The sequence below is a fragment of the Lolium rigidum genome, chromosome 1, assembly GCF_022539505.1.
Source record: "Lolium rigidum isolate FL_2022 chromosome 1, APGP_CSIRO_Lrig_0.1, whole genome shotgun sequence".
NCBI classification, from domain to species: Eukaryota; Viridiplantae; Streptophyta; class Magnoliopsida; order Poales; family Poaceae; genus Lolium; species Lolium rigidum.
Window position 1 is genome coordinate 95,182,947 of NC_061508.1, and position 14,779 is coordinate 95,197,725.

The 14,779-nt window shown below is 43.3% G+C and overlaps 2 protein-coding genes and 1 pseudogene across 2 annotated transcripts in view; 1 reads left to right on the forward strand and 2 right to left on the reverse strand.

Annotated features, from left to right (window-relative positions):
• Positions 1-2,445: 2,445 nt before the first annotated feature.
• Positions 2,446-3,815, reverse strand: LOC124678050. Its single transcript, XM_047213992.1, has one exon. The coding sequence runs from the start codon at positions 3,669-3,671 to the stop codon at positions 2,619-2,621; it is 1,053 nt and encodes a 350-aa protein (XP_047069948.1). The 5' UTR covers positions 3,672-3,815; the 3' UTR covers positions 2,446-2,618.
• Positions 3,816-7,229: 3,414 nt separating this feature from the next.
• LOC124649224 lies at positions 7,230-10,103 on the forward strand (annotated as a pseudogene).
• Positions 10,104-10,877: 774 nt separating this feature from the next.
• LOC124649236 overlaps positions 10,878-14,779 on the reverse strand; it is a 20,346-nt gene continuing 16,444 nt past the window's right edge. The window contains exons 3-13 of the mRNA XM_047188891.1: positions 13,402-13,459; positions 13,190-13,297; positions 12,981-13,061; positions 12,747-12,862; positions 12,552-12,653; positions 12,353-12,469; positions 11,981-12,047; positions 11,622-11,675; positions 11,438-11,512; positions 11,021-11,050; positions 10,878-10,937 (exon numbers count right to left, since the gene is read on the reverse strand). Of these exons, the coding sequence (XP_047044847.1) occupies positions 10,878-10,937; positions 11,021-11,050; positions 11,438-11,512; positions 11,622-11,675; positions 11,981-12,047; positions 12,353-12,469; positions 12,552-12,653; positions 12,747-12,862; positions 12,981-13,061; positions 13,190-13,297; positions 13,402-13,459 (868 nt within the window). The remainder of the gene's footprint in view (positions 10,938-11,020; positions 11,051-11,437; positions 11,513-11,621; positions 11,676-11,980; positions 12,048-12,352; positions 12,470-12,551; positions 12,654-12,746; positions 12,863-12,980; positions 13,062-13,189; positions 13,298-13,401; positions 13,460-14,779) is intronic.

The following is a 14,779-nucleotide window of genomic DNA, read 5'->3' on the forward strand; positions in this document are numbered from 1 at the left end:
GGTCTAGAACTGAAGCAATTCTACTGCAATAAAAAAAGAGCACTTTGTAATGATAAATAAGGATGATATGTTGCTTTGCTTACATATAGAGATTGGAACTTCTGAATTTGACAGCACAACCAACAAAGTTGTCATCGCAGGTAACAACTATCAATCACATGAAAATGCACGATGATTTCCATGAGATACCTTAAGGCAGATGTCAATACAAAAAGGACTGATCAACCCTTCGGCTTATCATTCAGAGTTTGGACAACATAGAAAACAATCATTTGTCAATATCTTGTTTTGTAATGTGTATATTCACCATTCTTCCATTTTTCATGGACCTACGGTAGTCAAGATAAGAATATGGGTAACTGCAATATCAAGATTAACCTGCAAATATCAAGATATTTCGATTATCCAAAGATACAACCACCAAAAATCAGTATTAAAAATCAAAGAAGATGCGCTAAACGCCAAAGAGGATTATGGAAGCGTACCATCAAAGGATATTTTCTAGTCTTGCAAGATATGTAATAGTAATCATTTGTGTAAAATCAAAGGAATGATGCAAACAAAATGGAGGAACGATGGTTACCTGCAGTCTATGATAGTATATCGTCTTCGTCGAAGGATTTTCGTGACTGCAATCAGTGGTTACCTTCAGTCTATGATAAGAGATCTGAATATTCAGTTCTCCAGTTTCTCTTGTCTCTCTGGTGGATGGTGTGGGCTGTGCGGGGAAGAGAGGGCCGCTGAACCATACAGTGAAGGAAAAGTAGAGACTGGTCGATTTATACATCCATTGGGTGAGCGAAGCGGCACGTGTGCTCATGCATCCTTCCATTGGCAGGGCAAAAGAAATATAGGACCAAGGGCAACAAAAAAGCAGCGGGAGAGGCACCGGAATAGGCTGATACAGAGGTTTTGATGGAGAAGAAACGAACAGCCTTGGGTCGGTTCCGGAACGCTCGATTTAATAGGCTGCCTGTGCACTGTTTGCCTGGTCTGATGGTTACTTATTATAATGAAGAAACTCTAGGAGAGAACAGAAACGGATGGACAGAACGGAAAGTGAAAGCATAAAGAAACATGGATTGCCGATGTGGGATATTAGGTGATTAATCGAATGCTACCTAGAACTTAAATGACTATTTTAACCTTGAGTTGGACGTGTTTCTGTAAAAGAAGAATTAAATCTGAAAATTTAGTGAGGTGGCAAGTTGATGATGTGGCATGCTTGCATGTTGAGGAAAATCATGTAATGGGGTGCTCCTATTTAGATATAGAAGATATGGAATAATCTATTTTGTGATGTTACATAAATGTAAGTCATTACAAAGCAACGTGGACACAATGAGAGGGAACTATCTATTATACTCCCTCTGTTCCATGAAACATGTCGAAGGGTTGTCTATATTATTTGGTGTCTAGATACATCTAAATTTAGACAAATCTTAAACATATTTGGTGAAACGGATGGAGTATATGTGAGTGAGAGGTAAGTTTGCTGTAAATTGAGAAATTGTTATCGATATTCCATATGTCAATCGTTAGGTGGCATAGTAATTTGGAGGGATGACATTATACCAATAGAAATACGCCATTGCGTTGCTATGAATGAGAAGGTGGAATGCAATCACTATATGTTTATAATCAAGCTATGAAATGTTTCGCACTTCTTTAATATAAAAAAAATATTGTAGGGGTGCTTACAAAAACCTATGAAATTTGATTTTATTACGGGTGATAAGTCTGTAAAGTTTTGTGAGAGGATATTGACTAAAAATCAAAGAGGGGAAACTAGAGAATGTTATGAAAGACCATGGTTATACACAATGGGTCACATGCCATATAAGTATTTTGTTCTTGCTACTAACAACAACCCGATACAGTCACTCAAAATACCTCTACCGAATTGCAACCATGTGTCCACATATGTGTATCTTAATTACGTAAAGTTCGGCTAAGCTTAAAAATCATTAACATATTAGATACATCGTGAAGTATATTTCAATATGCCATCAGTATGTTATTAAGGTTAATGATACTATTCTCTAAAAAAGTTAGTTGAACTTTACTTAGCTTGACTTTTTTTAAAGTAATAATTTGGCCCTGCTTCCTCTGCAATATGAATATAATCACTTCCTTCGTACTAAAATAAATGTTTCTCTTTATTTTGATTCAGATGTATCTGTACTCATATTAGTTATCTAGAAAAGTTTATGCTGCTTATTTTAAAACAGAGGAAGTACAGTAGTAGCAAAAAAGGAACAACATTAGTACTAGCAGTCGAGGGTTGGCTTTTGATCAATTCATTGTACAGAAGTATTGATCTCAAATTACATATGAACAAGCGATCAAGTAGCCATTCAAAATTCAGTTTTGCAGACTGCTCGGTCACAAACACTTTTGTGTTACAAATGCATACATTTCAGAAACCACAGATCATGTGTCCTGATCCGATGAACATCTCCTAGATAGGATATATTAATTAATATCACTTCCGTTTTAAAATGTAAAATATAAGCATAGCTAATTTAGCCGGCCTATTCATCGTGCAAGTTTCAAGATTACAGACTTCCAACAAACTAGTGAGATGATATACAACAGTGAGATGAGGTGTGCAGCTTTCATCTCCGGCGCGCCTCCAATGCCCTCTTCAACTCCTCGCCCACATCATCCGGCGCGGGCATCGCTGCGTTCTCCGCCGCCGGCTCCTTCCCAGCACCCCGATGATCCGGCTTGGCCGAGAAGCCGTGAAGCGGCTGTGGCGGCAGCCTACCTCCCGCAGCCACGGACACGGCCCTGGCGCGCCCGACCTCGGCACGCAGGTCCTCCACGGCGCGGCGGAGCATCCCGCTCTCGGCGTTCATCGCCTCCAGCTGCCGCCTCATCAGCGAGAACCCCTCGTCGCCATCCGACGCGTCCGCCGTGGCGGCGACTGCAGGCAGCGAGGCCTCCGCCTTGCCGCCATTCTTCTCCCGATCCGCGTCGGCGCGTGGCGACTGCTCGATGGAGATCTTGCTGATGACCAGCAGCGGCATCTTGCTGACGGGCACCGGGGTGGCCTTGCGGCCGTCGGCGAACGCCGCCTGCAGCCCCGGCGGCGCGCGGATGCCCCAGTTGAACCGCATGCTCGCCCTGCCCCAGAGCGGGAGCGCGCTCCGCGTGGCCAGCCGCATCCCGGACAGCAGCGCGCCGCTCGTCCCCGCCGCGGTCCCGCTCAGCGAGAACGCCTTGTGGTTCAGCTGGTCCTGGCCTTCGGTGTCGGAAGAGGCCTCCCCGACGGTACGGGGCGGAGGGGGCGGGGTCGAGCGGAGGGTGTGGGAGAGCGAGAAGTCGCCGAGGCGGGGCTTGAGGAGGAGGAAGAAGGCGGGGGAGCCGGAGTTGGCGGAGAGGAGGTTGAACTCGGCGGCGAGGGAGAAGGGGGCGCGCGCGGGGGAGCCGAGGGCGCCGACGCCGGCGCGGATGGAGAGCGCGAAGGGGAGGCCGGGATCGTTGGGGCGATAGGAGAGGCGGAGCGCTGGCCCGGAGGCGAAGGCGGTGGAGAGGTCGAAGCGGAGCTCCCGAGGGTCGCCGCCGGCGGAGAGGCCGGACTGGAATGGTAACCCCAGCACTCCGATGGGCACCTTGGCCCGCATGAGCGGCCGGTCGTCGTCGCGGAACTTGACCGACGCCTTCATGGGGTCCGGTGGTTGGTGGTCAATCGGGGTTTTGGTCGGTCGTGGAGCAGTTCATCCCATGTTGGGACGGCGCTGCCGGCGAGATGGGTGGGGAGCGGGAGCGGGAGGTGGGAGTGGATGGATCGGGAGTGGGTGGAAGCGGAACCGTGGGGTTGGGGTGAGGCCGTGAGGACCTGAGGTCTAGTTTCATTTTTATTTTTTATTTTTGTGTGTGTGTTTGACATATCGTCTATACTCTCTAGCACCCACTACTGTATTTTGCTGCTCGAGATTAGCTGCTTCAAGCAAGCCTTCAAACTCAATGAGGCAAATTTTCTCCTTAAAACGAGTGAAAAAAAATTGGTATGTCCTTCGTCATAAGCAGAAATCTCGTACTAGACCTTATGGAGATTGGAGTGTACATAGATTTGTTTCTAGTGCATTGGATGGTTTGATCTTTGGAAATGTAATCACTTGTGGCTCATTTGCACTCCATTTCACAGGATGGATTTCATTGGCTCGGCCATTTCGGAAAAAGAAATAATCTTAGGTGTCTTATAGTGCAAATAAGCATCGTTTGGTGTTGTACTAAGACTTCTTGGTTTGAGAAGGTATTAAAACTTTTTTTAACAAGTTGATATTACTCCTGATTTTGAGAAAACGCAAATATTGATATTCTCACCAAAGAACTTCATAATTACAACACACCTAGCATCTTTCTCAAGATCATTACATTTTGGTTCCCCCAAGTGGGTATATCTCCTCGAAGTCCTGCAACACCTTAGTTTTGGCCATCACAGACGAGATATGGTGTGTTTGTCGATCTCTGGCCTCATCCTCGTCTAGATCCTCCTCGCCTATCTAGAAGCGCCATGCGACCACTTTTACTGATAATTTCCATTGTGGCCATTGATATTCTACAGAATATTCTTGATCTCTCCACTAAGTGGAAGCTGGTTTAGGGCTAGGGCCTCAAAAACTAGTTGCATGATATCTCTATATCGTGACAACGTTGGCATTTTCGGAACCCGTACAAAGATGAGCTTGCAATCCCACCTTGGAGATCCTTGGTATATCTTTGGAAAAGCAAGCGGGGTGGTCACCAACACGTCCAAGATCGAGGTCTTCCTTGTCAAATGCTTTGATATTGGCCTCGTCCACATGCTTGACTGTTTCATGCAGGAGGCGCAAGCTTCTCTCGAAGTAACATTGATCAACCACTTTAGTTCGCGAAGTTAGCCACTCAATGATAAAAAGATAATTCCAAGCTTACATGATAGACATGCAAGAACCTCGCGTGGTAGGGTCATGTTGCAAATTCGGTGCTCATGACACAAATAACTAATCACTTGTATGCTATTAGAGCACTGGAGTGGGTCAGAGAAAAGGTCGAATAAATCAAAGGGAGTTCGCTTGGGATGATGATAGAGATGTGGCTACCGAAGGGCGCTCCCTTGTGAATTGGAAAGACAGTGTGTTGCCCAAAACCTTTTTGGGATCGTAAAACCCTTATTGACCATGGGCCGGATCAATATTGCTTTCCAAGATCAACCAACAATATGAACACTGATTCGTCCAGCGAAGACATTGCCACCAAGAACTTGATGATACACCATGACACAAATCTTAAAGCAGCATATCCACAACTAAAATATGCATGGAACAATCGCCATGCTGAGTTGGCGGCATGAACATTTTTCTCGCATTCGTCTGCAAACCCGAAAATAGCTACCCACGATTTGCAAGGTTCGCTAATTGGTCAAGAATGTTTGGAACTTGGTACACACTATACACCTCTTGAGATAACATAGGCTTCACAACTGATGAACGGTGGAACTCCATGTTTTTCCATGAAGCACAATCGGTGTGGGCGTCTTATCTACGTCACGCATGAATCTGAATAAGTTGAATTTTTGTAAGCGTCCCTCGATGGCATCAAACAAGCAACGAGCCATGGCTTCTGGTTCGACTAACCCAGAGTGTTCGACACGTAAATGAATGAATAGTTAGTTGGCTTGGCGCGTGTGTTGTGGTCTCTGGCTTCATCATTTAGTAATTATTTTTTAATGCGGCTAGTTCTCAGTTGATTAATTAAATTTGTTTTTAGTTATATGTTGTTATTAAATCTCACTAACTCATGACTAGTATGAATCACGAATCAAATCCAATGATTTAGACTTGTAATTGAAAAAAAATTAGTTACAAACAACTAAAAACTCAGTTGCAATCTAACTTACAACTTATATGCACAAATCATGATGCAGTCGGATGGTGCGAAAATTGGCTCAGCACTAACTTAAATCTCAACCAGTAGCAAAACCTCTTTGAAAAATGCGCTTGTCCCACCGGTGCATGCATGTACATTGATTGTTGGATAGTTACTTTGAGATTAGAAATATAGTAAATTTTATGGATCAAAAAGTGCTTTTGGCTTCGAGCTCCAGTGCTCTCGTCGTTTTTTTTAAAAAATTAAAATTTTTTATAAGTCATAAAAAATTGAAAATAATTCTGGAGATTGTAAGTGATATATCTCACAATCATGCAAAATCTCGGTCCAAAATTATTTTTACTTTGTGCTAGACAAAAATAACAAAATCTCACATGTGTTTGGAGATTTGGAAATGACTACTCTCAGATATGCACTTTTTTCATTTTTGTGTAGCTTAAAATATAAAGTATTTAAAATTGATATTTCACACGTTTGTGGGATATATTATTGGCTATTTGTTGTTTTTTTTCAGAATTTTTTGAAAATCAAAAATATGATTTCTGATTTATTTGAAAAACGAGATCAGTAGTGTCCATGTGCACCAAATCACCCATCACTGCCACTCTCTCTCATCTCTCAGTGCACACTTTTTTTTGCTTGCACAATTTTATCTATATGTGTTAAAATAAACATTAAAATAACTTTCTATGTTTTTACGCCGATATCTTTTAAAGAAGCTATAAATTAACAAAATTCAAAACCTTATTTTCTAAACACATTGAAACATCATGATTCACAATGAGACATATTCTATGTTTTTTTATCCCATTTTATTAATATATTTTATGGTTAGTCTTAGGAAATTGCCAATTATTTTTGTAACAATGATGAACAAAGTTTGAAGCACAATGAAAAAAATTGTTTTAAAAAATTCACCTCATATCGTTAAGTTTTTAAAGTTTCATTAGGTTTCAAAAGTTATTTTCAAATATTGTCAAATTATTCAATATTAATCTTGTTTTGATGCTCTTCACTAGAAACCCAAATATTCAAACAATTTTCAAATAAAACTTCTGATTTAGAAACTGTGAAAAATTCAAGTTTTAGAACTACTTCACATAAAGTATGTAAAAAAGAGAGAAGAATCCGATAAAAAGTACTACCTCTGTCCATAAATAGATGTCTTAGATTTATCAAATTTTAGATGTATATAGACACTATTTAGTGTATAGATTCATTCAAATTTAGATAAATATAAGATATCTATTTATGGACGGAGGGAGGACGGAGGGAGTAGAAGAGAGAGGGTGCACGGAACAAATGCATCTCTTATTTTGTCAGTGTTCTAGACGAATGTGAGCAGGTTGCCCATGGCGACTCACGCCACGACCACTCGGTCCACCCCACTCCTAGCGCGCACTTGCAACGCCCTACTCCGCCGCGCCACCGATCACCGCGAGCTCCTACTCGCCTTTCCCGCCACGTTGCTCGCGGGCGTCGCGCCGGACCACTTCGTCCTCAAGGTGCTCGCCCAGGCATCCCACGCTTCGCCACCGCGAACTGGCGCCGCTCTTTGGTGCCTCCACGCGCACCTTGCCACGTCCGGCCACGGCGCCGACGTCTACGTCGCCTCCTCCATCGTCCACGCCTACGCGGCCTCCGGCGATGCCGGCTCCGCGCGGGCGGTGTTCGACGCCGCACGCCACCGCAATGTCGTAACCTGGACGGCGATGATAGCTGGGAACGCCCCGGCCGGGCAGGAGGGGGAGGCGGTCGCACTGTTCAGGGAGGCCGCGGCGAGCTGGCGGGATGTGATAAATAGTGTCACGGTCGCGCAGGTGACGGCGTCGTGCGCGCAGTGTGGTGACATGGATAGCGCGAGGTGGGTGCACCGTGCACGACACGCTCCGGCGCTGGGTATTGCTCGATGTTGCTCTCGCCATGGCGGTACTCCATATGAACGCAAGGTGTGGTGGCTAGACGCCGCATTCGTGGTGTTCGATGCAATGCCTCACAGAAACGAGGTGTCCTGGAATGCAATGGTTGAGGTCTGCAGCCGCAATGGGACAAAGGATAAGCCACTACAGTACAATTTTGCAGGTATGCATTCTGCCGGGATTGATCCTGATAAGGTGGCATGGCTGAGCATACTGCGCACTTGTACTTCCAAGGGAAGCACGAGCTTAGGCCGAGGGGTTCACGCGTACATAGAGAAGATCAGAAGACTAACTGTTCTCAACATATCGCAGTTTGCACTTCTCTCATGGATTTGTATTCCAAATGCACAGAGCACACTCCAGGTATCCCCCCGCCTCGAGAGAAAGGATTTGAGGGCATGGACAATCATGATCACTGGCTTGGCAAAGCATGGCCGTGGCAGTGATGCAGTGCGGCTCTTCAAACAGATGGAGCATGGTGGCGTGGTTCCGGACCATGTCGTGTTCGTAGGAGTGCTCACTGCCTGCAACCATGCAGAGATGGTGGCTGACTGCAGAAAGCACCATGTTGAATCTTTACGGCATCAGACCAACAATCAAACATTATGGTTGTATGATTGATCTCTTGAGCCGTGCAGGCCACTTAGGAGTGGTTGAAGGGATGATGCAATTGATGCCTGTTCAGCATAGTGTTACAATGTGTGGGAGTATGATGAATGGTTGCAAGATGCATGGCAAGGCCGATGTACTTGAGAGGATAGGAAGTGAGCTTGCTGAACTTAGCCCCCAGTTAAGTGCAGCATATGTGGTCATGTCCAACATATATGCAGAGGTTGGTAGATGGCATGCAGTCGAGCAAACTAGGAGGTTGATGTCGCAGACGTGATTGAGGAAAAATATAGGCTCAAGTGGCACTGAAGTGCCCATGTTATGCTCCTGAATCCCTGTGGTCTCTTGATGAAGTGAGAGGATGATATTGTGAAACACATGATGTTTACTTGCAGTACTATGCGGGGACACCGAGGTAAAGATTGTCGGTCTGCAAATTATGCGGGGACACAGAGGTAAAGATCTAGTAACTTGCAGTACTTTTGAAGTTGTTTACTTCCCGATTTTCCCTTTTTATCTGAAGTCTAGATCATTATAAATGCGCTATACCCTGTATTTGATTAGATTTGTTCACAGTAGCTAAGACTATTGAGAGGCCATTTACATAGCTAGAGCTGATTAACGGAATGAGCAACCAGCTGAGTAGAATCTGTCAGTTATATAAACATTGTAAATTATATATTAACCAGAATCATTAAGACAATCACTCAAACCAGAGTGTCATAAATCAAAGTCTCACATCAGAATAAAAGGAAAATAGACGATACTGAAAAACAGTCAGTAAAGTAAACAAATAATGAATATACACTAAGACCTAAATCTGTTAATGTTAAGCATCTCATCCTCCTCAGTCTCTTCGTGAAAAAGCCAAGACCTTTTTATTTCTTTAGCCAATTATATCTGTTTATGTAGTATCCTCATGTAGGGTGTCTTTAAGTCTCGGTCGACTGAGACTTAACTTATGTCTCAGTCGAATTACATCAGTGTGTTTTAATGCAGGTCTAAACAAACTACAAACAACAACAAACATAAATCTTCAAATAGAAATAAAATTCAACGTTGAAGCACGTGATTGAGACATAAGTTATGTCTCAGATAGCTGAAACTTAGCAATTCCGAATTAATAATTAAGTTAGATAACTTAGGGTTGGGGAAGATGATGTGGTCGTAGAGTTGGCAAGTTCCTTGTCAGCGTTAGAGATTCTGGAGTAAAAGTCTTGCATCTCCTTGTATTGCGCATGCTCACCTACAGGCCGCAGAACAGTCACACAAAACATTCTCATTAGGCCTAGCAAAATTACTCTTCTCGTATAAATATGTTACTGGTATGTTAGTTCAGTATTATTGGTTGTTAATGATTTCGGTATGGAGAGAAGAAAGATATCTGCTACCTTCGCACTGTTTCCTTGCTTTTCTTTGCCCTGAAGAGAGAAACAGATACCGGAAAAAGACTTTCAAGTCACAGGATCATATATAGAAGGGAGGTACACTACATCCCTACTGTGATTATAGCTCATAGAACTTGTTGAATCAACTTGTTTCCATTAAACGAACAAAATAATTATCACCACTAGGAGAAAATATTTCCATCGCACATAATTTGTTTCAATCTATATACTGAGGAGGTTGATGTGGCAGACGGGATTGAGGAAAAATATAGGCTCAAGTGGCACTGAAGTACCGATGTTGTGCTCCTGAATTCTTACTTGTTTCTAGAAGTGAGCGGATGATATGTTGTGCTCCTGAATTCTTACTTGTTTCTAGAAGTGAGCGGATGATATGGCAACGGTGACTACCATAAGAAACATGGACATTTCTGTCTGGACCAAGTGTTTGAACTGTCAGTCCGCACATTATGCGGGATACAGAGGTGAAGATCTATCTTTCAGTACTTTTGAAGTTCTTTACTTCCCGATTTGCCCTTCTTTATCTGAAGTCCAGATCATTATAAATGGGCTATGCCCTGTAGTTGATTAGATTTGTTCACAGTAGCTAAGACTATTGAGAGGTCATTAACATAACTAGAGCTGATCAAATGATTGGACAACCAGCTAAGTAGAATTTGTCAGTTATATAAACATTGTAAATTATGTAAACCAGAATCATTAAGACAATCACTCAAACCAATCCAATACAGAGTGTCGTAAATTAAAGCCTCACATCAGAATAAAAGGAAAATAGACGATACTGAAAAAACAGTTCAGTAAAGTAAACAAATAACGAATATACACTAAGACCTGAAGCTGTTAATGTTAAGCATCTCATCCTTCCCAGTCTCTTCGTGAAAAAGCTAAAACCTTTTTATTTCTTTAGTCACTTACATCTGTTTATGTAGTATCCTCATGTAATTAGTAATTAACTTAAGCTTGCTTAGGGTTGGGGAAGATGATATGGTCGTAGAGTTGGCTAGTTCCTTGTCAGCGTTGGAGATTCTGGAGTAAAAGTCTTGCATCTCCTTGTATTGCCGCATGCTCACCTGCCGGCGGCAGAACAGCCACACAAAACATTCTCATTAGGCCTAGCAAAATTACTCTTCTCATATAAATATGTTATGTTAATTCAGTATTATTGATTGTTAATGATTTGGGTATGTAGAGAAGAAAGATATCTGCTACCTTAGCATTACTTCCTTGCTTTTCTTTGCCCTGTAAAGAGAAACACATACCGAAAAAAGAACTTTGTAAGTCACAAGGATCATATATAAAAGGGAGGTACACTACATCGGTAGTATGATCATAGCTCATAGAACTTGTTGAATCGACTTGTTTCCATTCAACGGAAAAAAATATTATCACCACTAGGAGAAAATATTTCCATCGCACATAATTTTATTCAATCTATATGCTCAGGAAGTAATGTTTCCATCGTTTTCTTATGTTCCATGTGTAGAAAAAAATACTGCGATGATGTGATTTTTATGTTTCTACGGTCTCATACTATGATAGACAGAGTTGGACTACTGAATTACAATAGTTTTTTTGTTTAAATGATCGCAAGGCATTATTCATGTAGGGCACCAGATGATTAGTTACCTGTCCTCTGAGCGTCGGAACTCCATGATGGACCACAAATTGAGCATCTACGATGCCAATCTGCTCTTCAGGAAACTGCCGATTCAAAAGAGAGGGGAAATGGAGAAGTTGTCAAGTATGCACAGTTTCTTACGTTGTTCAGTAAAACGTATACAGTTCTTCTCGTATGTTAGACTATACTTACATCGACGCATCTCCAGAAATTGAAGTCTAGGCCCCATCCATGGACCAGGTCATTCTGGAATTGAATCAGCTTCTTCTTTTCAGCTCAGACAAATGTCATGTAAGTACTAGCACCTAATCATTAACTATTCCTTCGGTCCAGAAATACAAGTGTTTATATTTTGGTTAGAAATATAATTTCATATTGACTAATCAAACTCAAACTTAACTTGAAACAGTGTACTTTAATTTTACTTCTTACATTCAAACTTGACCATAAGTTATTTCTACAATATTAGTGCCTTTGAGTAAGAATTCAATGATATCAATTTCATGTCAAATAATGTACATATAACTGGATTATTTCTGACAAATACCGACCTGGATCATATGCCACACGCATTTCCAAGCATCCCTGGAGAAAACCGGTGCCATCACCTCCACGAACCTGCATCTCAATTCCAGCAGATCCTCCAGATCATAGCAAACTAAAAAGTGACATTGAGGTGACAAAAGAATTTGGTTACCCGCTGCACGGTTGCCAGTGCACGGTGGAGCAGTTCTCCCCTGTGTCTGTCCTGTTCATGCCAAAACAACCCCATTTTCTCTTGTTAATTAATTATTTGTCACAGGTTAAATACGTTCAATATATCTAACTATCTATACACATAGGTACATATAATCTCTTCTTCAGATTTTGTTTACAAGAATTTTATCTATAATTGCATCATCATGGATCCTGCATGTGCTTACTTGTGCATCTCGCTGGCGTCTCTTTTGACAGTGACATGGTAAAGCTTCTTTCCCTTGGTCACGTCCAGCCCCGGCTGCGAGATTCCCAACCCATGCTTCTTCACAATGTTGATGTACCTGCAACCACAACTTGTCCATGATCAGATTCAGAGGTTTAGAATTCAGAGCAAGCAACAAAATAGGCATTGGTGGATCATACGCTTCTGCGGTGAAATTCTCGACACCAAGGTCCTCGTCCCACAAGAAGACGTAGTCGTACGGCGCAACGATGCTTGGGTGCAAGAACCTCTTGGCGAACCACCTTCATCATTCCAGGTCAAAATCTGAAGATTGTCATGGCATATTTGGTGGAGTTGAAAGTCTTGGACATAAACAATTCTGTCACCGTTCTCACCATTTGGTTTGCTTCCTGGCACTAATGTGAATAGCCTCCTTTGACCACTTGAACTCGTCCCACTCCGTCATGCGACCGTCGTAGTGGAACAGCACAACGTCGAAGTTGTTGGAGAACTATAGTGTATACAATTGTCATTTGATAGGATCATCGAGTTTACATGTGACACCGAAGTCTAATACCTGGTCACACTATATTATGATCAAAGTTCAGAAACAACTTCTTGATTCTTACCTTGTGGACGGTTGCATCGACATTGACTCTCTCGGTGTATCCTACCGCCAGCGCCAGGAGGTACTTGCGAGTCTCCGTGTCCTACACATTGCACACCGGAACAAGTTTTTCAAGCAATCAAATGGAAGATGAAACAAAAAAAGATTGGGTATTTATTCAAATTAATGTAAGGTGCAATGCAACGAGTTCAGGGCCAGGCAAATCAAGACCTCGCTTGGGGACCCCCAGAGCCGACGCAGGTGAAGATCGGACTCCGACACCACAATCCCTGGTGGTAGCCTTTCTGCACCTTGAGGGTTTCTTGCAATCTTCACAATCTGCAAACATCGAGTGTTTCACTTTCATTCATACTACAATGATGACCATCTAGCTGGGGCCGAAACTGAATCATTCAGAAAGTTCAGAAGTGCACGTAATGTACCCCTGAAGTGGCATTTGGCGTGGTGCTGTTGTCACTGAATCCGGAGTTTGCAGCACCGCTACCACGCCAAGGCAGTGTGCGACACTGAAGCTGCATGGATCAATATATCTTATCTGAGATCTCGCCGGCTTATGGTTGGTAAAAGCCAATACCCAAAACCTTTCTCTTTCTCTACCTTCGGTGCGATCGCAACAGGGAAAGTAAGGCCGATGAAGAACCCGAACGTCATCGCCGCCGATAACGCCATCAGAAACGGGGTTAATTTCATCCTGTCTATCTATATATACTCACCGCGATAAATCAAGAAAAGAACACAAAGACCGATTCTGCAGAAAGAATCAACGACGACAACGCAAATACTTACAAGATCGATGACGACTTGTCCTTATGTTGGTGACACGCACAAAGAATGGAGAACTAGCCAATGTGTACGCGCTGCACTACAATGTCCGAGGTTTATAACGTAGTGTATAAACTGAATCTGAATCTAAAGGAGGAGCAGAGGTTGAGATGCAGACCATTTTTTGTTTTGTTTTTGCAAGGGGATGGAGGACATTTCAATGGAAGCAAATCGTAAGCTAGCTGGAGGACATCAATGCTTGATCGCACCCTTCTGATTTGGAACTCGGTCAATCGACAAAATCTCCTCGTTAACCCGTGTATTTATGTGTGGGCACCGAGGTTTTTGCCTTTGATTGCTCTTAGGCATGCATGGCGTACCGTCTATATATATTGGTGTACGTACGTTCACAAAAATAAAAGTCCAGTCAACGTACAATGACACTTTCGTTGTTAGAAAGCCTATTTGATCTATACCTAATAATAAAGGGGCTAACGTTTCCGTGGTTTGGTCCGTTTGGTCCGTCCTGATTTCCTTCGTCCGATGTCCGTTGTCGTCCGTGCCACAGAGTTTTGTCCATCTATTTCGTCGTCCATCGTATGTTTTCCTCCGTCCGTCAAAGCAGCCCGGGCGGCAGCAGTCTATACCTAATAATAAAGGAGCTAAGGTTTCTGCCAAAATTTTCGTCCAACATTTTTATGGACGGTTTTGCCCTCCCACCAAAATACATAATACACCCAATGCCACGGTACCGTTTCGTCTTGATTTTTTTTCTTTTAGTATTTGCCAAACGAACCACGCCCAATCCAGCACATCGAGTGCTGCCTCTCCTCCCGCTGGACGGGACAAGTGGGCAGGCCACACGCGCCGCCTCCGTCCCCTGTCTGGACTCACAATTTCAGGGAACCGTCGGTCCAGGCGGCAGGGGAGCTCAAGGCGCGCGTCGCCCGCAAACTGAACTCAGCCTGCTCGGGAAGGCCGGCGACGACGAGGGTCCCGATGCGGCCTGGACCTCCACGGCGAGGACGCCTTCCTTCC

Bases quoted from the DNA above. Each gene is read 5' to 3' on its own strand.
- LOC124678050 (XM_047213992.1), bottom strand. From the start codon at position 3,671: ATGAAGGCGTCGGTCAAGTTCCGCGACGACGACCGGCCGCTCATGCGG.